We start from the raw sequence: 26,737 nt of genomic DNA, 5'->3' as shown, positions 1-26,737 counted from the left end.
TATTGATTTAAATAGTTTTGATCATCTGCCCTTAGATTATTATTATTTGTTTTGCTTTTTCGATCAAGCAAATGAAGAGAACACCGATAACAACAAGGACCCCAAATTCTTTGCTTTGATTGGTTAGTTTTCATGGGTTTGGTAAAGCATACGATAAAGGGATTGGCCATTACTGTGTTCTAGAGGCGTGGTTTTTGTAATATTCCAAGCCCAATTGGGTGTTTTTATACTTAGCTCCTCCTTTCTAAGGCATACCGGTAGTTACAACGCTGTCTACCGTGTGTTAAAATTACTCCGTTTATAAAACCGGTCCTCGTCACCAAAACTTATACTTTATTACAGGAAATATGTCAGTCACCCAAGATCTGATACGTGAAAAACTGATTGCGGAGATTGGTGCGATACACGTGGTATGTAACATGCATAGCCAGATGATACTAGAATTAAAATGATCTACATATCATACAGTTTACATGTGTGAATGAAACAGGCAGCAGCTGCTCTTCCCATTTCAGCAGTTAATTCACGAAAATACGTATACGTACTCTCGATTCCTTGTGTCAAAATACTTACTTTTTTTCAGGATGTAGAAGACACGTCTCCTAATAGATGTGCTGCCAGTTTTAAAGTTCTTGTAGTATCTCCTCAGTTTGAAGGGAAACCATTGTTGCAGAGACACAGGTGAGTTGCTTCTTTTTCACATGATTCGTATGGACTAGAGACTTTTTTATGTTCCAATTGAATACAAAAGTATGAAACCACTGGTGAAAATGCTTCTGTTTCACACATTTTGCCCAAAGCTCCACTTCTTCAGCTGCAAACACTTCTGAACATCCCTCCCTTCTCTGTCTATGCAATTAAACATAACAATTTGAGTTTGAAAATCAAAGCGATTTTCATAATGTCTTAGTAATGACAGCAGCAGTCAAGGTCTGATGAAATCATAATTTGAGAATGATCCAGAGTCTTGTGGTTCAGTGACAGAACATCTGACTTTTTGTAAAAAGGAGTCACATGATCAGTCACAAATGATACATTAGATATTAGTGACACGGAGATGGTACAGAATCTTATTTCTTATTCATTTATGCCATACTGTAACTTTTGTTTGTTTCAATCGAAATGCTAAAACTTTTCAAGTTTTATTTTAATCCTAGATTTTCAGTGTGCTTTTTGGTCCTCACTTTATCAAGGTTACCATTAATGAAAAGGAAAAATAACTGAAGATGTTTCTTTGACTGAAACTCTGCTAAAAGAAAACTAGCTAAAAATAACTAACTATTAAAATAACAATAATTCCAAAGTATAATTGCACTGCTCTGTTTTATACTCTTTAGGTAAATTACATAAGTTTCATGTGTGCACAATTATGCCTGTTCTTTAATGTCTAATCACTATGTGACTTTTAAATTACAAGTTAACAGACAGAATTGTGATCTGTTAAACTGACTGGATATAACAAGATATACACTGAACAAAATTATAAACGCAACACTTGTTTTTGCCCCCATTTTTCATGAACTGAACTCAAAGATCTAGGACGTTTTCTATGTACACAAAAGGCCTATTTCTCTCAAATATTGTTCACAAATCTGTCTAAATATGTGTTAGTGAGCACTTCTCCTTTGCCGAGATAATCCATCCAACACACAGGTGTGGCATATCAAGATGCTGATTGGACAGCATGATTATTGCACAGGTGTGCCTTAAGGCGGGCGTACACGGTGCGATTTTTGCTGTTGTACGAGCTCGCAGACGATATTTTTTTCTCTCAGGAGAAAATCGCAGATGCTCGCATGGTCGCGGCTCGTACCATCTGAGAAGAATTACGGGCCGATCCGAGATGTTACAAGCACCTCCCGTCCTCCTGATAATTTTCAAACATGTAAAAAAAATCGGATGCTGTCGGTTTAAATTCGTGGCGTATGTGCGGTTGAATGAGACGATTTGGCGATCCATCTGAAGTTGACCAATCAGATGACAAAAATCATATAGTCTATAATAATTTTAGTTTAATTATACAGTTCTATTTTTTATTAAAAAAATTATTAAATTATTAATAATTATTCAGTTATTCCGAATGTGCCAAATTTGCCGTTTAGCTTTATGAATGAATATGCCTGTTGTATTTCCGGCAAAACAAGCAGAAATTCAGAAATGGCCTACTCCCTCGAGTTCTTTATGAAGAACAGAAAGTCCATGCTTTTCTCTGCTTTCCAGCCATTCTCTTTGCCATGTCCTTTGTCTAATTTTTTAAAAAAAAATTTTTTGGACGTCACAAGCCACCTGCCACAAAGAAAACTATTTCGTTCTCCGAATCCATATTTTTATGAATGGCGCGAAACGTAATGCTTACGTCAGAGTTTGTAAAATTGTAGTAAATTCGTGTCGTGTGTAACTGCCTCCATACGATTTTCGCATAAACTCAATCGTGACGTGCCAGAGCTCACGACGTTCCGACCTTCAGAATCGCACCGTGTATGACTTTAGGCTGGCCACAATAAAAGGCCACTCTAAAATGTGCAGTTTTATCACACAGCACAATGCCACAGATGTTGCAAGTTTTGAGGGAGCGTGCAAGTGGCATGCTGACTGCAGGAATGTCCACCAGAGCTGTTGCCTGTGAATTTAATGTTCATTTCTCTACCATAAGCCGTCTTCAAAGGCGTTTCAGAGAATTTGGCAGTACATCCAACCGGCCTCACAACCGCAGACCATGTGTAACCACACCAGCCCAGGACCAAGATCGTCTGAGACCAGCCACCAGGGCTCGACGCTTACTTTTCTTTTTAGGAGCACTTGTGCTCCTAACTTAAAAAATTTAGGAGCACGTTCAAAATTTTAGGAGCACCTTCTAATTAATAATCCAAAATGTTATCAAAAAGTAGCCTTCCCATTACGAGGTAATTTTAAAGAGATGAGTTTTCAGCTGTCGCTTGAAAATTGTCAGGGATTCAGCATTCCGGATAGGGGGGGGAAGATCGTTCCACCAGCCAGGAGTGGTGAACGAGAATGTTCTGGAAAGTGATTTTGAGCCTCTCTGTGATGGTACCACGAGGCGTCGCTCACTAGCGGATCTCAGACTTCTGGAGGGGATGTAGATTCGTAGTAGTGAGTGGAAGTAGGCGGGTGCTGAGCCTGTGGCTGTTCTATATGCAAGCATCAATGTCTTGAACTTGATGCGAGCCTCAACCGGCAGACAGTGCAAGGAGATAAAGAGAGGTGTAACATTGGCTCTTTTGGGCTCATTGAAGACCAGTCGTGCCGCTGCATTCTGAATCATTTGTAGAGGTTTGATTGTGCTTGATGGAAGTCCAGCCAGAAGAGCATTGCAGTAGTCCAGCCTAGAAATGACAAGGGCCTTGTGCAGCATGCTCTGTTAGAAAGGGTTTGATCTTTCTGATGTTGTGCAATGCAAATCTGCAAGATCGGGCAGTCTTTGCAATGTGGTCTTTGAAGATCAGCTGGTCATCGGAAATTACACCAAGATTTCTAACCGAAGTCGATGGGGTAATTGTAAAAGAACCTAGCTGGATGGTGAAATCATGCTGTAGAGTTGGAGTGGCAGGGAAGACAAGAAGCTCAGTCTTTGCCAGGTTGAGCTGTAGGTGATGTTCTTTCATCCATGCCGTCAGTGCCTGTGAGGAGAGATGTGTTGATGATATGTGTTGATGAGTGGTGGTAAAAGTGTAGGAGAGATTGCTTGGAGAAGGTGTGAGGGGATTGGTCCAGAGGGCATGTTGTAGGATGGCTGGAGAGGAGAAGTTTTGATACTTCTGCCTCGGTGAGGGGACAGAAGGAGAGGATGGGAGTTTTAGTAGTGGGTGTGGTTGGTTTGAAGTCCTGTGTGTGGGGGGGCTGAGAATTGACTACTGATTGTTCTAGTTTTGTCTGTGAAGAATGTGGCAAAATCCTCAGCTGTTATAGAAGTGGTGGAGGGGGACAGAGGAATTGAAAGTTTTGAAGAGATTACGTGTGTCTGGAGCGCTGTTGATCTTGTGGAAGTATGAAGATTTGGCAGTGTGGACTTCAGCAGAGAAAGATGAAAGCAAAGACTGATACATACTCTGGTCTGATGGATATTTAGATTTGTGACATTTTATCTCTGCTGCCCTGCGTTTGGTTCGATGCTCACAAAGAACATTGGATAACCAGGGGTTAGAAGGGGCAGCCCATGCTGGCCTGGAGGAGAGAGGACAAATATCATCAAATATCGAGAAATAGGCCTTTTGTGTACATAGAAAAATGAGTTCAGCTCATGAAAAATGGGGGCAAAAACAATAGTTTTGCGTTTATAATTTTGTTCAGTGTAGTTGTATATGTAAGATCAGTTTGTTTATGTTGACATTTGTTGATAATATTTGCATAAATAATTGTGGCCCTTGTTATGTTAAATGCTCAGTGCTATTTACTGACATGTGGCAATCAGATTGCATTTCATATCAGTATTGGATATTGCCATTTAAGAAAAAAAAATGGGATGCCGTCTCATCTCAGTCAAATTTGGAACACCTGAAGATGGTAGAAAAATCTTGTTTGATGGAATCAGTGCAGTGGAAAGTACTGTGAAAAAGGTCATCTGCAGCTGATAAGAGTCCCAGCTGGCTCAGAGTGCCTCAGACATGGCACACAGATGTGCAGACTTAGCAGAATGGTCTGTGTTTTTTTTTATTTGGTGTCAAGTCATGTGGAAGAGTATTGTCTTTAGAGAGAAGCTAAAGAGGCAAGCTGTGAGGAACAGACATGCTGGGAACAATAGATTTACTGTCCTCATGTAATGTTTTTATAAATATCTGTGTTCATGTTTGTTATTTAGGATGGTGAATAATTGCCTTGCCGAGGAACTGAAAGAGATCCATGCATTTGAGCAGAAAACATTGACACCAGAGCAGTGGGAGAAACAGAAAGCACAATGACGCATGCAGACACACACACAGACATGCATAAAACTCATTTATGCAGCCATCAAATAAAACAGCAGTGACTTTTTTTTTATTTGTTGATATTTCCATCTTTCCTCCCAAAGAATAATAATACAAATGTAATGGAAAGCAGTTGAGTTGGTTTTATGGAGTAATTATGCTTCAGGTTTAACTGTCACTAATGCATAACATCTTGTGCAAATGATTTAAATATATTATGTGCCCTTTGAAATTGTAGTATGCTGACAATAAAGAACATTAATGGACAGAACTTGTAGTTTGTAGTCAGTTTGTTATTGTGCGTGACATTTAAATTAGTTTTTTTGGAGTAAAAGCTGCCAAAAGTTTGAAGGATGGGACAGACAAAATGTTTTAATAAAAAATATGGCCATTAATAAAGCATTGAATACTGTTAATTTTGCTTTTTTTTCAAAAACCCATGAAAAAGTTCAAGTATTTATTTTTTTTTAATCTCAGTTCAACTGGAATTAGCCATGTAACAAATGTTTACATGTTACCAATTGTTGAGATGCACAAAGTTCATCCTGTCAGAACATTCCAGTATTAATAAAATTAGTTTCACAAAAGGCAGTTTAAAAAGACAACAAAAAACATCATACTTTGGAGATTTTGTATTTTTCAAAACATCTGCTCTTTTTGTACCACAGCAAAGAAAGACATTTGGAGTTTAAAAGTAACATCAGGGTGACAGCTTTTTCAATTCTGGTGCACTATTCCGAGGCTTATTGTGTTGCGGTTTCATTCATTTCCAGACAAATACCTCTATTGGCCCTTTGAGAACCAATAAGTATGATTATTGCAACGATAAACCTTTGACACTCATGATATCTAAGTCTTAGAATTCCTAGCCAATTTGTGCAAATATAAATGCTTTACAAATAGAAGAATATGCTTCATTTAAGATGGCAACCTGTCAGTGATTCAGGGATTGACATAACGTCTTATGTTCAGACAGATATAAAGTGATTAATAACAGCATTGTGAGAGCAAATGTTTTATCCGTGAAGCTAAAAGCATGTAAGATGTATGCAGAAGCTGAGAGTGCAGTCGGCCCTCCTGCTGTTTGACAAAGACACCAAGCTCCAGCAGGCATTCAGTGCACTTACATCTGTGTGACAGTAATATTACAGGAAAATCAGTATTTATTGTAAGACTAAATGAATTAACATGCTGTTCTGTCACTAAGTGCACTGAAAAGCAATTTCAATGCATGACAATAAAAGTAAATCAAATGTGACTGCAATGTTAATAAGCATGTGCAGGTCTGTCCTTAAAAACAATATCTTTTATACACAAGCAGATAATAGATGTGGAATCATAGAAATCTCATTAAAACCTGTTGTCACTTGCAGATTATATGAATGAGCCATTGCTTTTAACAGGATGGAGGTCACAAAATGTAAATATATCAGCACTTCACACCAACAAAATGGTACAAAAGCTGCTACTGTGGTGGGACCCTTTCTAATCTGCACCATTTAAGTAGTATGCATAGATATGTATAGGTTCCACATTCGACCGCTCTAGACACGTTGACCCCGCCCACCATCTTGGAACGGTCTATATGTTGTCAACATTATGCAGCATCTGGTTGTAAAAACTGCCTAAATTTAAATTCCTGAACAAACTGGATACACTTTCACAGATAAGAGTGTGTTGGTTTGTGTTTTTAATATGTATTAACTCAATATTTCATGGTTTTAAACTAAAGTAGGCCTACCTTTTAAATGCCTTGTTAGCTAATGGCTTCATCTTGTTGTATTGTGTTAGTTTACAAAAAGCATCTGCTGACGTCTAGTGCATATAGATATATAGATATTCATATATGCGTACAGTGTTGCAGACACTGTCAACTTGCTCTTGAGTGTACACGGACCAGCTTTGACTATTCCAACATGACGGACAGCTTACTTATAGTGAAACAGCCTCTAATAGGGCATCTTGCCTACCTATACATAGCTAGTATGTTCATTTTAGGTAATAAGGAAGTTTTGCTGCAACCTTGATACAAACTCACCTGCGTGTAGCTAGTGTTGCTTTCGTCAACGAAAATTATGACTAAATATCTTCTTCTTCTTTGAGGTTTAACGGCGGCTTGCATCCAAGATCGTTGCATTACCGCCACCTTCTGGATTATTCTCCTGCAATGTTATTCCATTTTATTTCCTCCAGCTTGTTTTCCACAATCATATTTTCCTCATCAAACCCGTTCTACTTAAGAAATTACAAATATTTTTCCTGCTTTGTCTAATCACCCCACTTTGCAGTATATCTTTAATACCTGTCCCTACCAACCCATCTCTTCTTAATTCTTCCATCATATTTCTCCTCTGATCTTCATAACTTCTGCAACTTAAAAGAACATGTTCTATGGTTTCTAATGTCTGACAATATTCACAAAAACCAGTAGGATGCTTCCCTATAATGAGTAATGTACTATTTAAATTACTGTGTCCTATTCTTAAACTTGTCATCACTATTTCTTCTCTCCTAGTCCCTCCCCAATTCCTCTCTGTACCAGCTTTATTTTGAGTGGCATACAAATGTCTTCCTTTAGCTTCCCTGTCCCACTGCCATTGCCATTCTCTCATGGCTTCTTTCCAAACTATACTTTTCCCTTCAGATTTTGACATCTTTATATGTACTTCAGTATTCTCTTTTTTAATTGCTTGTTTAGCTAATTTATCCACTCTCTCATTGCCCAAAATGTCTATATGAGCTGGGGTCCAAATCAGTCGAATCTCATTACATTTTTCCTTTACTCTTGTATATGTTATTAATATTGCATATAACAATAACCTGAGGGCTTCAGCTAGCTTGCAGTACCCTCTTAGTAGGATGTCCATCTCTATGTCCCTTTAAATTAATCCAATAATTTACCAGCAATTGTTTACGTCGAATGTCCAGTGGCATTTCTCCCGCTTCCACTTGTAGTGCACATACTGGTGACGTTTTTACTGCTCCTAAACATGGTCTCAATGCTTTAGCCTGTATTGTATCAAGTCTTGAAATTACAGATTTGGCTGCTGATCCATATACCACACTCCCATAATCTATTCTTGACCTTATTAAACTTACATATATATATTTCAGTGATTGATAATCCGCTCCCCATTCTAACCCTGATAAACATCTCATTGTATTTATTACTTTTTTATACTTATCCTCCACATTCCTTATATGTTCTACCCATGTTAACCTTGGATCAAAATGTACTCCTAGAAAGCAAAATGTATTAACTCTCTCCAAATGACTTCCGTATAGCTTTAAATTAAAGCCTTCGATGATTTTCCTCCTTGTAAAAAACATTACTTTAGTTTTTTCAACAGAAAATTTAAAACCCCATTTTATTCCCCACTTCTCAACCTGCTGAATACCATCTTGCACTTTCTTAACTATATGTTCTACATTTCTTCCTCTTTTCTATATTGTTCCATCATCCGCAAATAATGATCTTCCCATGCCTGCTGGTACATTTACATATGTCATTTATCATTACTGAGAATAATGTGGGACTTATTACACTCCCCTGGGGCGTTCCATTCTCGGCTACATGCTTGCTTGACAAGTCTGCTCCTATTTTAACCTGAATTGTTCTATCTTTCAAGAAATCCTTAACTCAATTAAAAATTCTTCCTCTAATTCCCATTCTATGCAACTTAATCATCACCCCCTCTCCCCATAGCATGTAATATGCTTTTTCAATATCAAAAAAATACTGCTACTACCGTCTCTTTATTTATTTATTATAAATTTACATTACGCTGCCCTCTCATTCATTGATCTGCTAACCGTTATGCTCATGTGTCCTCTGATGATAATAGCTTTCTAGGATTAAACATTATTTGGATAATTGGTAAAAAAAAAAAAAAATTTAATCTCTTAATAGCCCTACTGTGTGTTAGACATACCTGAAAAACTAAAAAGCAATTTATTTCATTTGTAGGCCTATCGTGATTTTTTTTTTATTATTTGTGCTATCATTAGTCATTTCTTTATTTGTACTTATTTTATTATTAACTGCTTAGCCTCCTTGTCATTTTTTTATTCAATTCAAAGTTTTAAATCAAGCTATCTCGTGCTACTGCAACAAAATTACCCAGCTGTAAAATCTAAACTTTGTTTAATCACCATTATAACTAGCTATCTCACAATGTTTACAAATGAATAAAAGCCTACGTTAAAATCTGTCCTATAAATTGGTCTCTTCATTAGAAATTAGCCTACTGATTGCCACCATTGATAGACACATTTTTTTATAATATTAAAAATATCTGTATGACATTATATTCTGCAGTTCTTCCCTGCTGTACCGAATATCTATACTTTTCAAATTATCATATCGAAGTTAGAAATTCAAATATTGTGACAAAATTAATTTTGTAGGGTGCCAAATCAAGCTAATCAAGGTCTTCAGGATTGCTAGAAACAAAGCCACTGAAAGGCAAGCCTGCAACCTTTAGCCAAAAAAGTGTAACGGCTAACGCTGCAGCTTTGGCTGTACCCAGGGAAGGAGACCAGAGGCCTTTTTTTTTAATGGACGTCAATGGAGGAGAGGCTTCAAGCTGAATAAACAGCTTATAGCTTATAAACTTATGATACTTTTCAGTCAGGATTTAGAAAATTATATAGTAGAAAAATTTAGGTGTGTTGTTTGATTCAGGTCTCAAGTTCGATAAACAAATTAATTTTTTTGTTAAATCCTGCAAAAGTCAAACCTGTTCTTTCTTTAAAAAACTTTGAAAAAGTTATCCATGCATTTATTACTTCACGCCTTGATTATTGCAATTCACTTTATTATGGTGTAAATCAATCATCCATCGGGCGTCTTCAAATGGTACAAAATGGTGCAGCCAGGCTGCTGACTGACAGTCGAAAATTTGATCATATCTCTCCCATCTTAACTTCTCTGCATTGGCTACCAGTCAAACTGAGAATAGATTTTAAAATTCTAGTTTTTGTTTTTAAAGCATTACATGGCCTAGCACCAGCGTATCTTTCTGACATTTTACATTATCACAATCCTTCTAGGTCACTTAGATCAGGCAGCCTTGGATTGCTCTCTGTGTGTAGATCGAGGTTAAAACATCGTGGAGACTGAGCTTTTGCGACAGTAGGCCGCAAACTCTGGAACAGCCTACCGGTTTCGATCCGAATGGTATCATCACTTTCCTCTTTCAAATCAAAACTTAAAACACATTTGCTTAGTGTGGATTTCTAATTAATTATTATTATTATTTTGTTTACATGAAGAGATATATTGAGATATTATCATTTGTATCTTTATTTGACTTCTATTATCTGTACAGCACTTTGGTCAACCCTGGGTTGTTTTTAAATGTGCTTTATAAATAAATAATGAATGAATGAATGAATGAATGAATAAACAGGAAATAGCTTATAATTTAATGAATCGACAACCTGTTTGCTAATCTTCAACATGTTTTACACTAAACAATACTTTCGTTGGGAACTATATGTAGATTTTACCTTGATAAAAATGCTATTTTTTAAGAGTAGGCAGCAGGGGCGGATTGGCCATCTGGCAATTCTGGCAAATGCCAGAGGGGCCGGACCATTTTGTTTAATGTGGGCCGGTCAGATTTCTTCTAAATATATATAAATAAAATAGTTTTTACGGGCCAACAGCGCATAGGACAGGTTTTTATCGCTTGCACTATTTCTCTATGGTTATAATAATAATAATGTTAATAATAAATAAATGTTAAGCATTTGGCCCAGTCGGCAACGGCCGGCCGCCTGGTTCCGAGATGGGCCGACCGAACCGTTCAGTCAAAATCAAGCACGTCATCAGAGAGATTGCAACACAAGCTCATTTTCAGTAAAAGCTAGATAATGGACCGTAAAAAAAGGAAAGGCGGTGCAGAAAAACTTTGAGAAAGGGGAAAAAATGGCTCAAGTCCGACGCTGCTAAATGCGTAAAATTAACCGAACTCCTTTCAAAAGGTTTAAGTTCGGCTGCTGCAGCGGAGAACAGTTAGTGCCGCAGAGGTAAGAAGAAATCAGAAAATACAGCTAGCACAGGTCATTTTCACACTACTTCTGCCAGTTAGCTCCTGTTTTTTTTTTGACAGCCTACATTGTATTAAACAGTTGTAAGCTTAGCGTAGAACCCCAGTATATTTTAAAATGTCATTGCTTCATGATAATTGGTTAACTTAAGTGTTAACCAGCCTGTTACTGAATTGCATAACTGAAATATCAGCAAATAAAGTGGGATTTAGGGTAAAAACTGATGTAGGCTACTTGCAATATAGTCTAATACATCAAAAACCAATAGCAATAGCCATAGTACTGTAGACATTTGTAGTGAACTTTACTTTGAATGTGTAGATAGTCATATATATATATAAAAAAAACATTGAGCACGCATAAGTTTACAGTATGCAATTAATCCTTAGGTAGGGTGGACTGCAGAGTCTAGTGTCATGGAGGTAGGAAGACACATACATTAAATGTCTAAATATCTGTTACATATATGGTACTGCTTATATTATTTCACCATCTGTACACAAATGTAAGTAGTGAATGCGTGTGTCCGTGGGTGGGGCTGTGTCGGTGTGGTAATTTGGGCCGGTGTGGCTACAGTGCCAGGGCTGAATTTTTGTCCCAGTCCACCCCTGGTAGGCAGAGTAGGGAATGTCACGACTGGTAGGACTCATTTATGGCATTATTACCAGCAAATCTCGGTCGCATTACTATTTAATAAAAGATATGGAATATTGTGTATTGTCTAAAAATATCAATGTTTTCTTTCTTTGGTTTTCAGGTTTTACCTGAAATTAGACTTGAATTGTAATGACTATTACAGTATGTGAACATATACCTTTATTGAAATAATGCATTTTAATGAATAAAGGACATGAATTATTTAAATTATTGTATTATATTGTATGTTTTTTAATGAAAATAATATAGGTTGAAGTCAGCAAAAGTGGGACATCAGCTAAAATGGGACAAATAAGCTTTTGGTGTAGTGCTTCTTTAAAAAAAAAGATTTGCCGATAATAATGGGTAGTCTTGAAATGTTGTAATAACTATAACTGTATACTTAATTTGAATATCAACATTTGATTAGTCAAATGTAAATCATATGGGCGTGGTTACCACTCAAGTGCAGGAAGGTCTGATCAGTACATGGTAAGAGCACGTTCATAGTCTATTAAAGTTGTTAAGGTTTAAATTCTAATGCAAAGAGTATTTAAATCTACAATATACATTTGTATTATATGTGTTCATGCGATTAGTTTTATGCAAATTTCTTCATTCAATTTTTTTAAAAATATCAATTTTTTTTTACTGTCCCAATTTACTTTAAAGGGGTCCTATTATGCTAAGTCTTGATTTTGTTTTGGGGTGTACTAGAACATGCTCTCATGCTTGGTGGTTCGAAAAACGCATTATTTTCACATAATTTACATTATTAAAATACCTTTCTCCCCAGCCTGGCACAAAGGCTCGATTAGTTCCGCTTTGATGAAGGTCCACCTTCCGAAAAACAAAATGTGTTGTGATTGGTTAGCTGTCCCAGTGCGTTGTGATTGGCGGACAGCTTAGACAGTGTTTCAGTACTGTAACGCACCTTGCTCCGTCTTTCAACAAAAGCTTTTGGGCGAATCCGGCAGGCACTGCACTCAGTGTTGTGGAAACTGTTCTCAGTCAAATGCGCAGCACACAATAGCAAATTGGGGTTATAATGCTCAGGAACAGAGTTAAAAAATAAATTGCAACCACTGTTTCCTGACGTCATCCGCTTTCGGAAACCCAAACAAAGACGAATTTGTACATTATTTTCTATGAGTGTAGGCACACCAGCGGCGCCCAGCTACGTCGTGTTGTACTTGTAAGAATTGTTCTAGACATGCCGAAAATTTGAAGCTACAGCACTGCAGCTCTTCTTCTTCTCTCTCTGCCAAACTCTGCAGCAGCATTTCTTCTTTGTCGTCTCGTCTGATGCGCTCACTCAACCAAGCGTTCTAACCACAACCTCGCCCCTCCCCACCCCCCAACCTTTCGAATTTCTGTAGGTGGGAATTCTTTGTAATGATATTCCAATGAGCCGCTTTGTGATATCACAAAGCCCGGAAAACAAACGCTGTAGTCCAAACAAGTCGTTTGTTGTAGTTCTTGAAAAGGGAGTGGACTTTGAGATTTGTACATTTCTAGATCTGTTTTATGCCCAAACATACAGTGGGGAAAAAAGTATTTAGTCAGCCACCAATTGTGCAAGTTCTCCCACTTAAAAAGATGAGAGAGGCCTGTAATTTTCATCATAGGTATACCTCAACTATGAGAGACAAAATGAGGGGGAAAAAATCCAGAAAATCACATTGTAGGATTTTTAAAGATTTTATTTGCAAATTATGGTGGAAAATAAGTATTTGGTCAATAACAAAATTTCATCTCAATACTTTGTTATATACCCTTTGTTGGCAATGACAGAGGTCAAAAGTTTTCTGTAAGTCTTCACAAGGTTTTCACACACTGTTGCTGGTATTTTGGCCCATTCCTCCATGCAGATCTCCTCTAGAGCAGTAATGTTTTGGGGCTGTCGCTGGGCAACATAGATCTCAACCCCATAGAAAATCTTTGGAGGGAGTTGAAAATCCGTGTTGCCCAGTGACAGCCCCAAAACATTACTGCTCTAGAGGAGATCTGCATGGAGGAATGGGCCAAAATACCAGCAACAGTGTGTGAAAACCTTGTGATGACTTACAGAAAACGTTTGACCTCTGTCATTGCCAACAAAGGGTATATAACAAAGTATTGAGATGAAATTTTGTTATTGACCAAATACTTATTTTCCACCATAATTTGCAAATAAATTCTTTAAAAATCCTACAATGTGATTTTCTGGATTTTTTTTCTCATTTTGTCTCTCATAGTTGAGGTATACCTATGATGAAAATTACAGGCCTCTCTCATCTTTTTAAGTGGGAGAACTTGCACAATTGGTGGCTGACTAAATACTTTTTTTCCCCACTGTAAGTATCTTAAACGTGCCTTAGAAAATAACATTACTCGTGTGCATCTTGAGACAAAACATAAAGACAGATTATATTCACATTTCAAAATCCAGGTAAATCATGTAAAAATTCTAAATAAAACAGTCACAAAGGAGATTTTGAAAACATTTTGAGAGCCTTTTAAAACCTTATAAGAAAAGACAAAATATCATATCCTGCGGTTTCATTTGCTGAAGGCATGCACTTCTGGATGGTGTGGATTATGGTGGTTGCGCAGACCTCCCAAGAGCAGTACCTGCCACACTTTCCACATACATACGGCTTTTTCCAGTCTGAATGCAGAAGTGCCTTGTAAGGGTATGGCGAGTATTATACAACAGATCGAAGGCTGAGAAGGAGCAGTATGGCAAGAATTAACTGAATTAACACTAGTCAAAATTATAATTCAAGATATCTCTAACTGGTGTTTGACTAGTCATAATTATATTACCAGACATCTTTCATTCATGATTTCTTAAAGATATCCAAAATACATTTGTAGATATCTGAAAGTAATTTATTACTAGTCAAATTACAGTTGTTGATATCTTGAATTGGAATTCTTCCTAGTCAAAACTCATTTAAAGATATCTGCAATTTAATTATGGATATCTCAATCTGATTTTTGACTAGGAAGATCTTTCTTTGGAGATATCTGCATTTAGCTTTGTGACTGGGAAGAATTTCAATGTAGATATCTGGAATTAACAATGTGACTAGTCAAAATTCCTTTATAGATATCTAAAATGTGCATGCAAATGCACCTTTGCTTAGCCCCACCATAAACATTTTATTAACCAATCTTACCTTGGAAACTGTTGTCATCCGCCATTTTGTCTAAGAGTTGTAAAATAAAGGTCCTGCGTCTTTGGGTCATTTTAAACTGTTTTATACAGAAGTAATACACATATAATTTTTTCCACTCAATTAAGTCGTTTTAACGACATCTTTTCTCGTAATAACGACATCTTTTCTCGTAATAACGACATCTTTTCTCGTAATAACGACATCTTTTCTCGCTTTATTTACAAACGAACACATGTAAAATCAGTAGCTAAGGATTTGTATAGGCCTCATGTCAGCTGTTGCAACATTTTATATAATGTTAAAAGAATACATTGGCGCTCATCATTGAACACAGCAGATTATCATCATCATGGATCTCTTGCTATAATAAAATGCAATACTCCCACCTTGTGTGCTATTTCCTATGGAAGCTCGTTTTCTCCACTAAATAAAGAAATAATCAATAAATAGCGACTTTTTATTCCACAATTCTGACTTTTTTTTCTCAGAATTGCAAGATATAGCTAAACACAATGCAAAGAATTGTGAGTTATAAAGTTTATAACTCGCATTGTTTATATCTCGCAATTCTGAGAAGAAAAAAAGTCAGAATTGTAAGATAAAAAGCTGCAAATTACTTTTATTTTTATTCCATGGCAGAAACAAGCTTTAAATTGCAGGAAGAATTCCAATTCAAGATATCTCTTAAGTTTTGCCTAGTCAAAAATCCAATTCAAGATATCTACAACTGTAATTTGACTAGTAATAAATTACTTTCAGATATCTACAAATGTATTTTGGATATCTTTAAAAATGATGAATTAAAGATATCTTGAATTGGATTATGACTAGTCAAACACCAGTTAGAGATATCTCGAATTATAATTTGTACTAGTGGTAATTCAGTTAGAGATATCTCGAATTATAATTTGTACTAGTGGTAATTCAGTTAGAGATATCTCGAATTATAATTTGTACTAGTGGTAATTCAGTTAGAGATATCTCGAATTATAATTTGTACTAGTGGTAATTCAGTTAGAGATATCTCTAATTTAATTATCACTAGTTAAATTGTAATTTCAGATATCTCTAATTAGAATTATGCCTAGTACAAAATCAATTATAGATATCTTTAATTACAATTTCTACTAGTCAAAACTCTTTTGTAGATATCCGAAAATATTGTCCAATGGAACAATATGACTAGTCAAAATAACATTGTAGATATCTTCAATGCATATAAAGACTAGTCATAATCACATTGTAGGTATCTTAATTCCAATTACGACGAGTCAAAATTGCAGAATAGATATCTGGAATTGGAATTTTGACTAGTCAAAACAAAATTATGACAAAAATTAGTACAGCAAGGAGTATTTAATGCTAAAACGGGTTGCCATAGCCGGCTGACTCAGAGCGACTGCAGGAGCGCTGATGACGACACGGCTGTTTCACGATTGGCCAAATTCACCAAATGACAACAATGACGTATGTTTCTAACATCTTCAAATCCAATACTGCTCATAAATCTGTGTTTTTAGAACATTAAAAGCTTTTTTACTGTAGTCTCAATTGAGTCACGTTTATCATGAAAGCATATATACCCCCACTTTATTAGTATTTAAATAGTATATATTTATGTTTAACTTTATTCTTGAACAGATAGCGCTGTATTAAGCAGTATATAAAAAGTGTCTCTGTTGCTCATGAAAACGTTTCTGAAACGTCCGTGTATTTGACAAATATTGCATTTAATTCACTTCATCTGTGATAGAGTATGCAAACACAGCGCGAGCGTCACTAACGGGAGCAGAAAGTGTCCGGCTTGAGGGCTCCGTCCGCCCCCGACTGTAAGCGGCTGCTCTCGTTGACTGCAGTCTGTAGCGGTGCTTCAAGTCGAACGCACCTATGTCTCCCTCATTAACACACCTGATTCAACTCTTCAGCTCATTAGAGACTGCAAGACCTGATGAGGGTGTATGTCAGATAAGGGAGAGATACAAAATGTCTCCAATGACTCCAAAACATAAAATGGGAACATGGTTGGGAACCCCTGCTGCACTACAGCAGTGGGTGGTCTTCATAGTAGACTTTTGTAACCCACAATAAAATAAATAATAGAAAATGAAAATTAATATAACATAATAAATAAAAATAATACTTTACAGTTTACAAATAAATACATTCAATTTATTAGGTGCCTATGGGAAATGTGAATAAAAATGTATAAATAAATAATTAAATTAAATAAAAATATGCCCGTAAGGATAACTAGCGCACGTCAAAGCAGAGAACAGCGGCATAATGTAACAAACAAGCGGAAAGATTAAAGAGATTACTGACTAAAATAAGTAATTAATTAGTTGATTTTAAGACCCTGCAAGATAAGAAAGATTATATTTACCTGTTTGTGGACCTAAAGGAAAATTATATGAATGAGAAACAGCGGTTTTGGTGAGTTTTGACTCATTGTGCCACATTTCTATTGTGTTTGGTTTATATTTTGTGTTCAGTGTCATCATATAATGTTTTTTTTTTCTCTTAAGTGTGATAAATTTGTTCTCTTATCTGTGAAAAAAAGTTAACTCTGAAATGATCAAATTCAAAATAAGTATAATCAATTAATTAACTTTTATTAATACTATTCATAAAAGACTATAAAACTCAACTTGATCCACTACACCACTACAACTTATTTCTAAACTAATTTATAATTTTTACAACAACAAAGTAGGAAAGAAGACTTTTAATACTTAGCTTTTGTCATTTGCAAGAATCTCCTTCACCTGAGTAACTATCTAAGATCTGGTCTCCAGCATACAGTAATTTTATATTTATTTTTATATATTTATAATTTTATATTTCCCACTCCGTGAGAACCTAAAACTCCAATAGCTTATGTATTGCATTTGAGTACACAGGTGCTACATATTGGATCACAATATGAACATATTCTGAATTTTATTCTTAATATTTTTTATGCAGCTACTATTCTGACAACCCAAAACTTCTAACGATTCAATTAGTTAGAATTCCACTCCCCACAACATATAATAAAGCAATGTATATCTATCATTACCATTCACTGTTTTCCTAAACGTGAGCAAGCAGAGTACAAACAGTGTCTTCAATTAATTATTAAAAACAGCAAAATGCTGAGCAAACAAGAAAAAGAAACATTGGAAAAAACACAAGAAAACAGATAAATATGTACAGCTGAGCTGTACAGTAAATATGAATGGTTTCAAGAGTTTTCACAATTTCTCTTCAGTGAACCCTTGTGTTTATTTTAAGAAATCTCAATAATCATATTTTTGAGGGACATGGAAAAGGCTTCCATAAGTCTCCTTTTAAATGTTTTTTTTCCAAAGAAGAAAGAAAAAGAAATACGTTTTTGGGACAACATAAACATCTCTATTCCTTTAACCCTCTGGTACTGCTCTGTTCAACAGAGTTGAGTTTGTGGCAAAACCATTTACAGTCCTTGTATTATTTTATTCTATGCTTGGTACTTTTTTCCCCACAATAACTTGCATTTGGGAATGTGGACAAAACTTGTGCTGTTGAAATTATTTGTAGCAACTTAAAAACATATGCCAGCAACACATGAGAATGCATCAATATATTTATAAATATATAAATAAATGTTTAAGGTTTCAAAATAAAACTTTAAACTGTTGGCTGTAGCATTTCTATCATAAATATGTGGCCAAACATTACAGATTAAATGCAATTAAACATTAGATAAACAATGGTTTGCTCGTGATGTAAAGTGTATAACAACAATCGTCAGGCCGCTGGCGTCCTCTGCTGGCATTTGTTATAATACATAAAATACGTAAGTTTATTGTTTATACATTTCTTAATGTATTTTAATAGTGTTGATCAGTAAAACAATATGACTACTTACTTTTGATACTTTATTTCAACCAATTATTATTGGTTGAAATAAAGTGTCTGTGTTGCGACGTACCCCTTCTCACATGTAAAAAGTACACGACTGTCGACTTCGGTAGGTTATGCCCGGCATGATCCACTCGCCATACCGGAGAGAGAGCTCCAGATGCAGCGATCTACATCTGGTCGTCAGGAAGACCGAAGGATACGGGTATTCGTCCTGCAGAGGGACCGGACCAATCAGCCTGCGCCATCTAGAGTTTCATGACAGAACTTGGTACAACAGATTGGGTGACGGTTGAATATTTAGTCCAATTTTTTCTATTATTCCGATCAACAAGTTTGAGGTAAAAAAATAAATAATGAAATAAAATGTTGGTTTGAGTTTGTAGCTATTAAACTCATATTTCAAATAAATAAAAATTAATCATTTTGATGCATTTAAAACTAGCTTTTTTTCGTGTTAATTTTATGTTAGATAATAGTTTAGTAAACGTATGGAATAGTCTCATATCAGAAACAATTATGACAGTAGTAGCTATCAGTTTATTTTAATTTTTTTATTTATTTATTTTTGTAATAGTAGCTATATTTTGGAAACCATTATTACCACTGTAATTTTTATAAGGGCTTTTATAGATGCAAATAAGGTGTTTAAGAGATGAGATCGTAATATCGAGGATGATATTTGGACACACAAGACTAAATAGTAGTAAACATGATACGGGAAGGTGTGAATTTTGTGGACAAAAAGAAACAGTGGAATATGTTAGACATGTACTGTCAGAAATATGAGACTGAAAGAAGGATGCTAATGCTAAATTTTGAAAAAATGAAAATGCAATTTATATCGAGATATATTTTACAAAATAATTAAAGGAATGAATGCTATAGTTTTATTTTTCAGTTCCTTAAAATAACTCATTTGTGGGAGAGGATTTAAAATATAAATATATATAAATAAAAGGGAAAAAAAGGAGGGGGAAAAAAGAAAAAAAAATTTGGGAAGGAAATCCACACTCCATTCCAGTTGGTGGCGGAAATACACCATTTTGTTGTTTGTCAACCGCCAATAAAGTTTCAAGAAGAAGAAGAAGAAATAAGGTGTTTACATTGACCGCACTCATGTCATGTGCCATTTTGACAATTCACTCTTTGGTTCAGTGGCGCTGCATACAAAAAGCGTTCCACACGTTGCGGTTTCCGTACAATCACAGTCCAGGAAGAGCTGATATCTTTCGATCTTAGAATCCAACACTAAACCCACGACACCCAACTGTGACACCAGCGTGTGAGAAAATCGGTAAGCATTATTATGATTCGGTAATCTGATGTCATATTCCTTTTCGCAGGTTGTGAGTTTGTGGGCCAGGTCTTTACTCAACTGTGTATCATCCTCGTGGGCATCACTCATCGTGATCCACTGCCAGGACATGTTTACTAGTTACAATAAATATATGATGAGTAGACATAAAGAGATCAGAAATGCCCTAAAATTAGAACATGTTTACATGAGTTATTTTATTAGCTGTGACTGTTTATGAATTGAACTGTTTTGTTCTTAAACTGTGTCTGTTCTCACAACATCAAGAGAACTGCCAGTCCAGAGAAGTGCCGTTTTAGATGAGAAATCATAACAATGTAATTTATTTTTATTCATTTACTTTTTCTGTGCCTTTTAGCGTTGCTCAAATGTTTCGCAAGATCAGTTTATCTACATGGGCGTAAGCATGAACAAATCCAGAGTAGTCCAGTAGGTGTCTCGTGTGACCTCATTCATCACTTTTTATTTTTAAATCTTCACACAAGTTATTATTTAGCTAACTGGATCACTCTTGTTTTGAGTGTTTCTTACTCCACGTGAAGCCAGGATTTTTCTGCAAAACTCCACACCGAACATCTGACACATTAAAATCGTTGGTTGTTTGTCGTTTTTTTTTGTGGGACTAATTTCCATAAACAAACAGCTATCCAGTGTTTGTTTTTTATGTTTCAGGTTGTCATGGCTAGGGCCACTGTGATGCTGCTGCTTTCTGTGGACTGACACCATTAAAACGGTACTACTTGACTGATTCATGTAAAGCTTCATCCATACACTTCCTTTTTTATAGCAAGTTTTTATAGCAACACAAATCTTGATAGCAGCACCTTATTTAATTGGTGCTAGGCTACAGTCCAATGAATACATACCATACTAAATGATCCCATACATGGGTAATACTGGAACACTTAAGCATCATCTAACATTGTGCATATATCTGTCCATTTCTCAAAATCAGCAGAAAGTTATGCATTTCAGAATGTCTTATTATTTGGTCTGTCTCTTGTGCTGCATGAACTCCGTGTAGTCTTAGGCTGATGATACACGGGGCAACTTTGGGCAATGTTGCCGTCAACGGGCAACCAGGTGAGACAGAGGGCCCACAACCGATCTAAAGTATCCAGATAGAAATTTGTTATCCATTCTCAATGGGAGAGTGCCCAAGCAACATTGCTGAAAAAGTTGCCCCGTGTATCATCAGCCTTAGACTTCTGAACCACACCATTTGCATTTATTTGATGTGCTTGTGAAAACATTATTGAATACGCTGGTTAATTTTTCTTATCCTTTTTTAGCCTTGAACAAATCAATATGTTCCATATTAAATGGTGCTTTTGGCTACCATTGATCCAAACTCTGCATCCTGTCTGCAATCAGGAGCTGCTTCAGTTATCCTGGCACATACTCTATCTGGAAGGATGAAGCTACGACTGCATTTTGTGGTGGACCCCATGGGCTGGTTCTGCATAAGCATGGTGCTGTTTGTCTGGCTCTATAACAGCTTCCTGATTCCCAAACTGGTGCTGTTGCCACATTATGCAGAAGGACACATACCTGCTGCACTTGTGGTCTGTAAGTTCTATGACCATAAGTTCTATTAACATGTTCTACTGATACCAGCTCATATTATGTGCTGTAATCAGTTTTTTCAGGTTCAGGAGAGAATAGTTTTACTGAAATCTAATTGTTCTACAATCTCGTTTGTGCAGGTCATGGGGAGAAGCTTCAGATGAGTCAGTTAAAACTTTAATTCTTTTTAGATTAGAGCAGAGCAGTGAGCTAATGGGGTCTTGTTTACCACCAGAGTAAGTAGAGTAGCATTACAGGTTTACGTACAACAGTTTTTTTTTTTTTACCACTACACATCAACAGTTCAGAACTAACTACAAACCTGACACTTTGTGAACATGAGAGTAACTAAATATTCTGAAGGAAATATTAGACAACAAAAGAATAGTGTTAAAAGTTTAAGTAAGTTGCGGTCACACTAGACTTTGAGCATGCAAAATTTCTATGGAAACTGCCACAGATGTAATATGACATCACACTATGCAGAGTCTTTTTAAAAAACATAATTCAACTTAAAATACATCTAAAATGTAAAAATTAACAGTCTACTCCATTTTACCATTATTCTGCAGAATTAAAGTTTACATTGTTTTAATTCAGTTAAGAGGCCACGCTGTAACACCAATCTTCTATTGGTCACACATCTTCATGTGATATGAATTTGCAGATCAGAGTTTACCAAACCTGTACTTTGGAATGCAGCACAATTTGCATGAGCTTGTGTTTCCTGTTTCCTGCATTGAAGGGTAGTCAGTGGTATGAAAAATGTAGTGTGTCTACCCCTTTAGGCTTTGGTTCTGTGTAAATGACACAGTTGACAAATTAGTAAATATAATATATGCTGAACAGACAACACTAAGCACAATTTAATTTGCAAATAGATCTAAGAAAGAAGGACAAGCTCAATTTATGAAAATATTATTATATATACACAATAGGGGTGTAACGATTCACTCAACTCACGATTCGATACTCAATCTCAAATGATTGAGATTTAAGACAAATTATAAATTAAATGTGTCCTTTTATTATTGCTTGGACAAAATGCTGCACATTTCTGTGTGAAATTGAATTATAACACTATAATAATATACTAATATAGCACTTGCATATTATTGCTTCTTTGTTGGTTTTGATTGCTTCTATTGTCCTCATTTGTAAATCGCTTGGGATAAAAGTGTCTGCTAAATGACACAATTTTAATTGAATGTAAATAACAAAACTAAATTGACATTTTAAAACAAGCCCCAAATCAAATAAATAAGTAACACAAATAAAATAAATATCTTCATATAAACAAACTAAGACTTTGTCTGTGCTCTTTCCGTTTAAAATTAGAGGCAACCACTGCATTTTAATCATGATCCAAACAAAGATGCTGCATACATGCAACATGAGCAGTTTTTAATCAAAATTACATTGAGTAATTTCGAAATTTGAGGCAAAAACAGAATGGTTTGACTTCAGTTTTGTGAAACTATACATAAAAATATCTGCATAAAACAGCGGAGCTGAATGAGACGCAGATTCACTCTCTGCCAGCAGGTAACTAAACAAAGCAGCGCTGCACTTATGAACTTTAATATGCATTATACAGAGGCAAGATGAAAAATACCATCTAAACTTTTCTAAAGACAGTAAGTTCCCCTCAGACATGCATTCATATAAACTCCTACCCCTAAATGAATCGCGATTTGTTTAGCATCTCAACCGATTTGAATCATCACATATTTGAATCGATTTTCAACTGGCTCGCGGTTAATCGTTACATCTCTAAAACATAATATCCCGAAATGAATGAATGAAAGAGAGAAGCCCTGTTTCCAATGTGATTTTTGGTGATTAAATCACAAGTTGTCAGCTGAGATGCATTTACCGTTTCCACCTTGTATACATGCGCACAGATACTATTACATGAACCATCCAAGGTAGTGATTTACAAGCAGGGCTGGATTGGTAATCAGGCATACCGGGCATTTTCCCGGTGGGTCGACGCAGTTAAGGGGCCGACAGAATGTTTTTTTTTTTGCCGAAAACCATCACGCAGGGACAGCGAGCAGCCAGTGGCCCATTGGTTTGTCTCCTGTATTGACAGCGTAAACATCCAATCACAATGCGCTATAGACGAGCGAATAAGTATTTTGCTCCGCCTATATAAAGATCGCATCACCCCAACTTCTTCGTCGTCGGCTTTTCCCACGTTTTCACAGGAGATTTATCAAGAACAGGCTTGCTCTGCGGTGAGTGATGTGGGCCAAAGAGCAAGGCAGGGGGAGATAAAGAGAGTAGTTGAATTGTTAAAGTGCTTGATAGGGACTCGCAACGGAGGCAGGAATCTAACCTATCCCAATGTGTGTGCGCGGTGCGGCTGCGCGCCATGAGTGTAGAATGTGAAAACACTTTTTAATAAAACGTAAATTCGTCCCACTCGATTTTTTAGCCAAGTCAAGTGTGTTCATAGAGGTTTCCATGGGCCAATGCGAATAAAGCTAGATTTAAATAAAAAAGACACTATATTGTCAGACCCGACGTTTTATTCTTATCCAAAACAAGATGTGATATGAGTGTGATACATAGGCTACATACATACACTACCAGTCAAAATGTTTTGAACAGTAAGAAAGATCCAATAGAAAGATGCAAAGATCAGCATTCATATGAAATAAAAAGCTTTTGTAACATTATACATATACCATTCAAAAGCTTGGAGTCAGTTTTTTTATTTATTTATTTATTTATTTTTGTGGAAATTATAGAAATTAATACTTTTATTTAGCAAGGATGCTTTAAATTGATCAAAAGTGACGATAAAGACATTTATAATGTTACAAAAAATATATATATTTCAGATCAATGCTGTTCTTCTGAACTTTCTATTAATCAAAGAAACCTGAAAATTTCTCGCTGTTTTCAACATAATAATAATAATAATAATAATAATAAATGTTTTTTTTCAGCAGCAAATCAGAATATTTGAATGATTTCTGAAGGATCATGTGACTTGAGTAATTCAGCTTTGAAATCGCAGGAATAAATGACATTTTGAAATATATTCAAATAGAAACAGTAATTTAAAATAGTAAAAATATTTCACAATATTAATGCTTTTGCTGTATTTTGGATCAAATAAATGCAGACTTGGTGAGCAGAAGAGAATTCTTTAAAAAATATTAAAAATCTCGACTGTTCAAAAACTTTTGACTGGTGTAGGGTAAAAAAAAAAAAATCTATCAAAGTGGTGATGGGCCACCTGGACCAAAAAATGCCAGGGCCGATTTTTTGTCCCAGTCCAGCCCTGCTTACAAGTGAGCGGGAAAGCAGGCAAATGAAAAGTATAGGTTTTTTTTGGAAAATGGCTGTTCTGCTTAATATTAAAAAACTAAAATTAGATCACTTCAGCATTAGGTGTGCTATCAATAAAACAAAGAATAAATGGAGTCTGTACATTAAGGGGCTAGGCATGAATTAATTGCACGATTTTTAAATTCTTGTGTTAAATAGTAGGCATGGGCCGGTATGGGATTTTGACGGTATGATAACCTTAAGCAAAAATATCATGGCGTTGTCGTTACAGCTCTAAAATGTTATTTTTAAATGACTGGGGAAGTCGTGGCCTAATGGTTAGAGAGTCGGACTCATAACCCAAAGGTTGCGAGTTTGAGTCTCAGGTCCGGCAGGAATTGTAGGTGGGGGGAGTGAATGTACAGCTAGGGCTGTCGCGTTAACCGCAATACCACGCTATTGACGAGCAAACCGCAGAGGAATGCAAGAACCGCAGCAACCGCGATTTTTGCGTGTTTTATTTTTTCGTTAGGTTATGCCCTTCTCGTTTTACACCATGCATGTGGACTAAACATTAAACAAGTTAGTAAAGATAACATAATGTGTACCATGCTGATCTGTAGAGGCTCCGTAGATTTGCACTTAATAAGCCTAAACAGACAGTGAATGAGAGAGAGATCGACTGAGCATGTGCGATTACTTGCGTCTGTCCTCCAGGCCGAGTCATTTGTGAAAATAGTTTGTCATGTCCAAGGAAAGCGAAATCTCTCTTAGCATCTTAGCATAGCTGGTCAGCTGAGCCTTCTAAAGTGGCGCTCAAAGTTAAAATGATTTCAACAGTGTTTCATTACGTCTCTTTGAATGAATGAATCAGCGTTTTTGAACGTGTAGTTGAATGACAGTCCCTTTCCACCACCTTGTGGCGCAACACTGTAACTGCACTGACTGACAGCTCATCTAGAACGCGCGCAGGAGGAAATATCAATAGAAAGTCTCTTGTCTAGTCAGATTAGAAAATCAGATTACAACTAGGCGAACTGTTATACATAAAAGCTAACGATTTTACCTAAATCTGTAATTACAGTTATTTAATTTTAGTTATATAATTAATTTATTATTATCATTTATATAATTTCATATACATAATTTGATTTAATAATAGCCCAATGTACTGACTAGCTTTGTGAAATTATACTACATGCCTGAACGAAATAAACAGCAGAAGCTCTAAATGAGATGCAGATTCACTCTCTGACCGCGGGAGGCGCCTCTGGAACACCAGATACAGCGTTTCCTTGGTTACCGCTGTAAACAAAGCAGCGCTTTAACCCTTGAACGCGTACGATCACACCGGTGTGATCAGTCTTGGCTGGTCCCTGAAGTGTACGATCACACCGGTGTGATCAGTCTTGGCTGGTCCCTGAAGCGTACGAACACACCGGTGTGATCAGTCTTGGCTGGTCCCTGAAGTGTACGATCACACCGGTGTGATTAGAACTTTCAGTGCGTCACGTCATCAACTGCTGAATTTAAATCTGATTTGGCTGGTGCTGAGCCAGATCGCACCGGTGAGTGCTTGTCATATTATCACAAATATTCAGTGTTTTCAACCATATAATGCTTATTTTAGGTTTCAGACATTTAAATACACATAAGTACTAGCAAAACCATACATTTACAGTTTGTAAAATACACGCTGATGTCTATGGAAACGGCAATAATGATCCTCACAAATATAATCTGACGACATGTTTTTATTTATGTCATATACAGATTGTGTAGGTAACTATAAAGTTTACTCTGCTCTTCTCCCAGTTTACCGGAGACCTACTTTAACGTGTTTCGGGAGGAGAGGATGAATTTGCGTGTTGTAAATCCCACAGCTCGGATGCAGCGCGAACTAACATGGCGGC

General features: G+C 36.2%; 2 protein-coding genes across 2 annotated transcripts in view; both read left to right on the top strand.

The window, feature by feature from the left end:
- Positions 1 to 239: 239 nt before the first annotated feature.
- On the top strand, positions 240 to 5,190 carry LOC107569065 (bolA-like protein 2). Its single transcript, XM_016255066.1, has 3 exons — positions 240 to 410; positions 584 to 681; positions 4,817 to 5,190. The coding sequence occupies exons 1-3, from the start codon at positions 348 to 350 to the stop codon at positions 4,914 to 4,916; spliced, it is 261 nt and encodes an 86-aa protein (XP_016110552.1). The 5' UTR covers positions 240 to 347; the 3' UTR covers positions 4,917 to 5,190.
- Positions 5,191 to 19,671: 14,481 nt separating this feature from the next.
- The window catches only part of LOC107569070 (probable palmitoyltransferase ZDHHC21), a 56,524-nt gene continuing 49,458 nt past the window's right edge, over positions 19,672 to 26,737 (top strand). Inside the window, exons 1-3 of the mRNA XM_016255069.1 lie at positions 19,672 to 19,955; positions 20,649 to 20,709; positions 21,269 to 21,545. Of these exons, the coding sequence (XP_016110555.1) occupies positions 21,299 to 21,545 (247 nt within the window). The 5' untranslated portion in view covers positions 19,672 to 19,955; positions 20,649 to 20,709; positions 21,269 to 21,298. The remainder of the gene's footprint in view (positions 19,956 to 20,648; positions 20,710 to 21,268; positions 21,546 to 26,737) is intronic.

The sequence above is a fragment of the Sinocyclocheilus grahami genome, unplaced genomic scaffold (genome assembly GCF_001515645.1).
Source record: "Sinocyclocheilus grahami isolate Dianchi unplaced genomic scaffold, SAMN03320097.WGS_v1.1 scaffold1308.1, whole genome shotgun sequence".
Lineage (NCBI taxonomy): Eukaryota > Metazoa > Chordata > Actinopteri > Cypriniformes > Cyprinidae > Sinocyclocheilus > Sinocyclocheilus grahami.
This window is presented reverse-complemented; position numbering and strand designations above follow the sequence as displayed.

Excerpts from the sequence above, each read along its gene's own strand:
- LOC107569065 (XM_016255066.1), top strand. The coding sequence starts at position 348 with ATGTCAGTCACCCAAGATCTGATACGTGAAAAACTGATTGCGGAGATT. Across the intron at positions 411-583 it reads AGATTGGTGCGATACACGTG|GATGTAGAAGACACGTCTCC; the intron begins GTATGTAACATG and ends ACTTTTTTTCAG. Across the intron at positions 682-4,816 it reads CCATTGTTGCAGAGACACAG|GATGGTGAATAATTGCCTTG; the intron begins GTGAGTTGCTTC and ends TTTGTTATTTAG.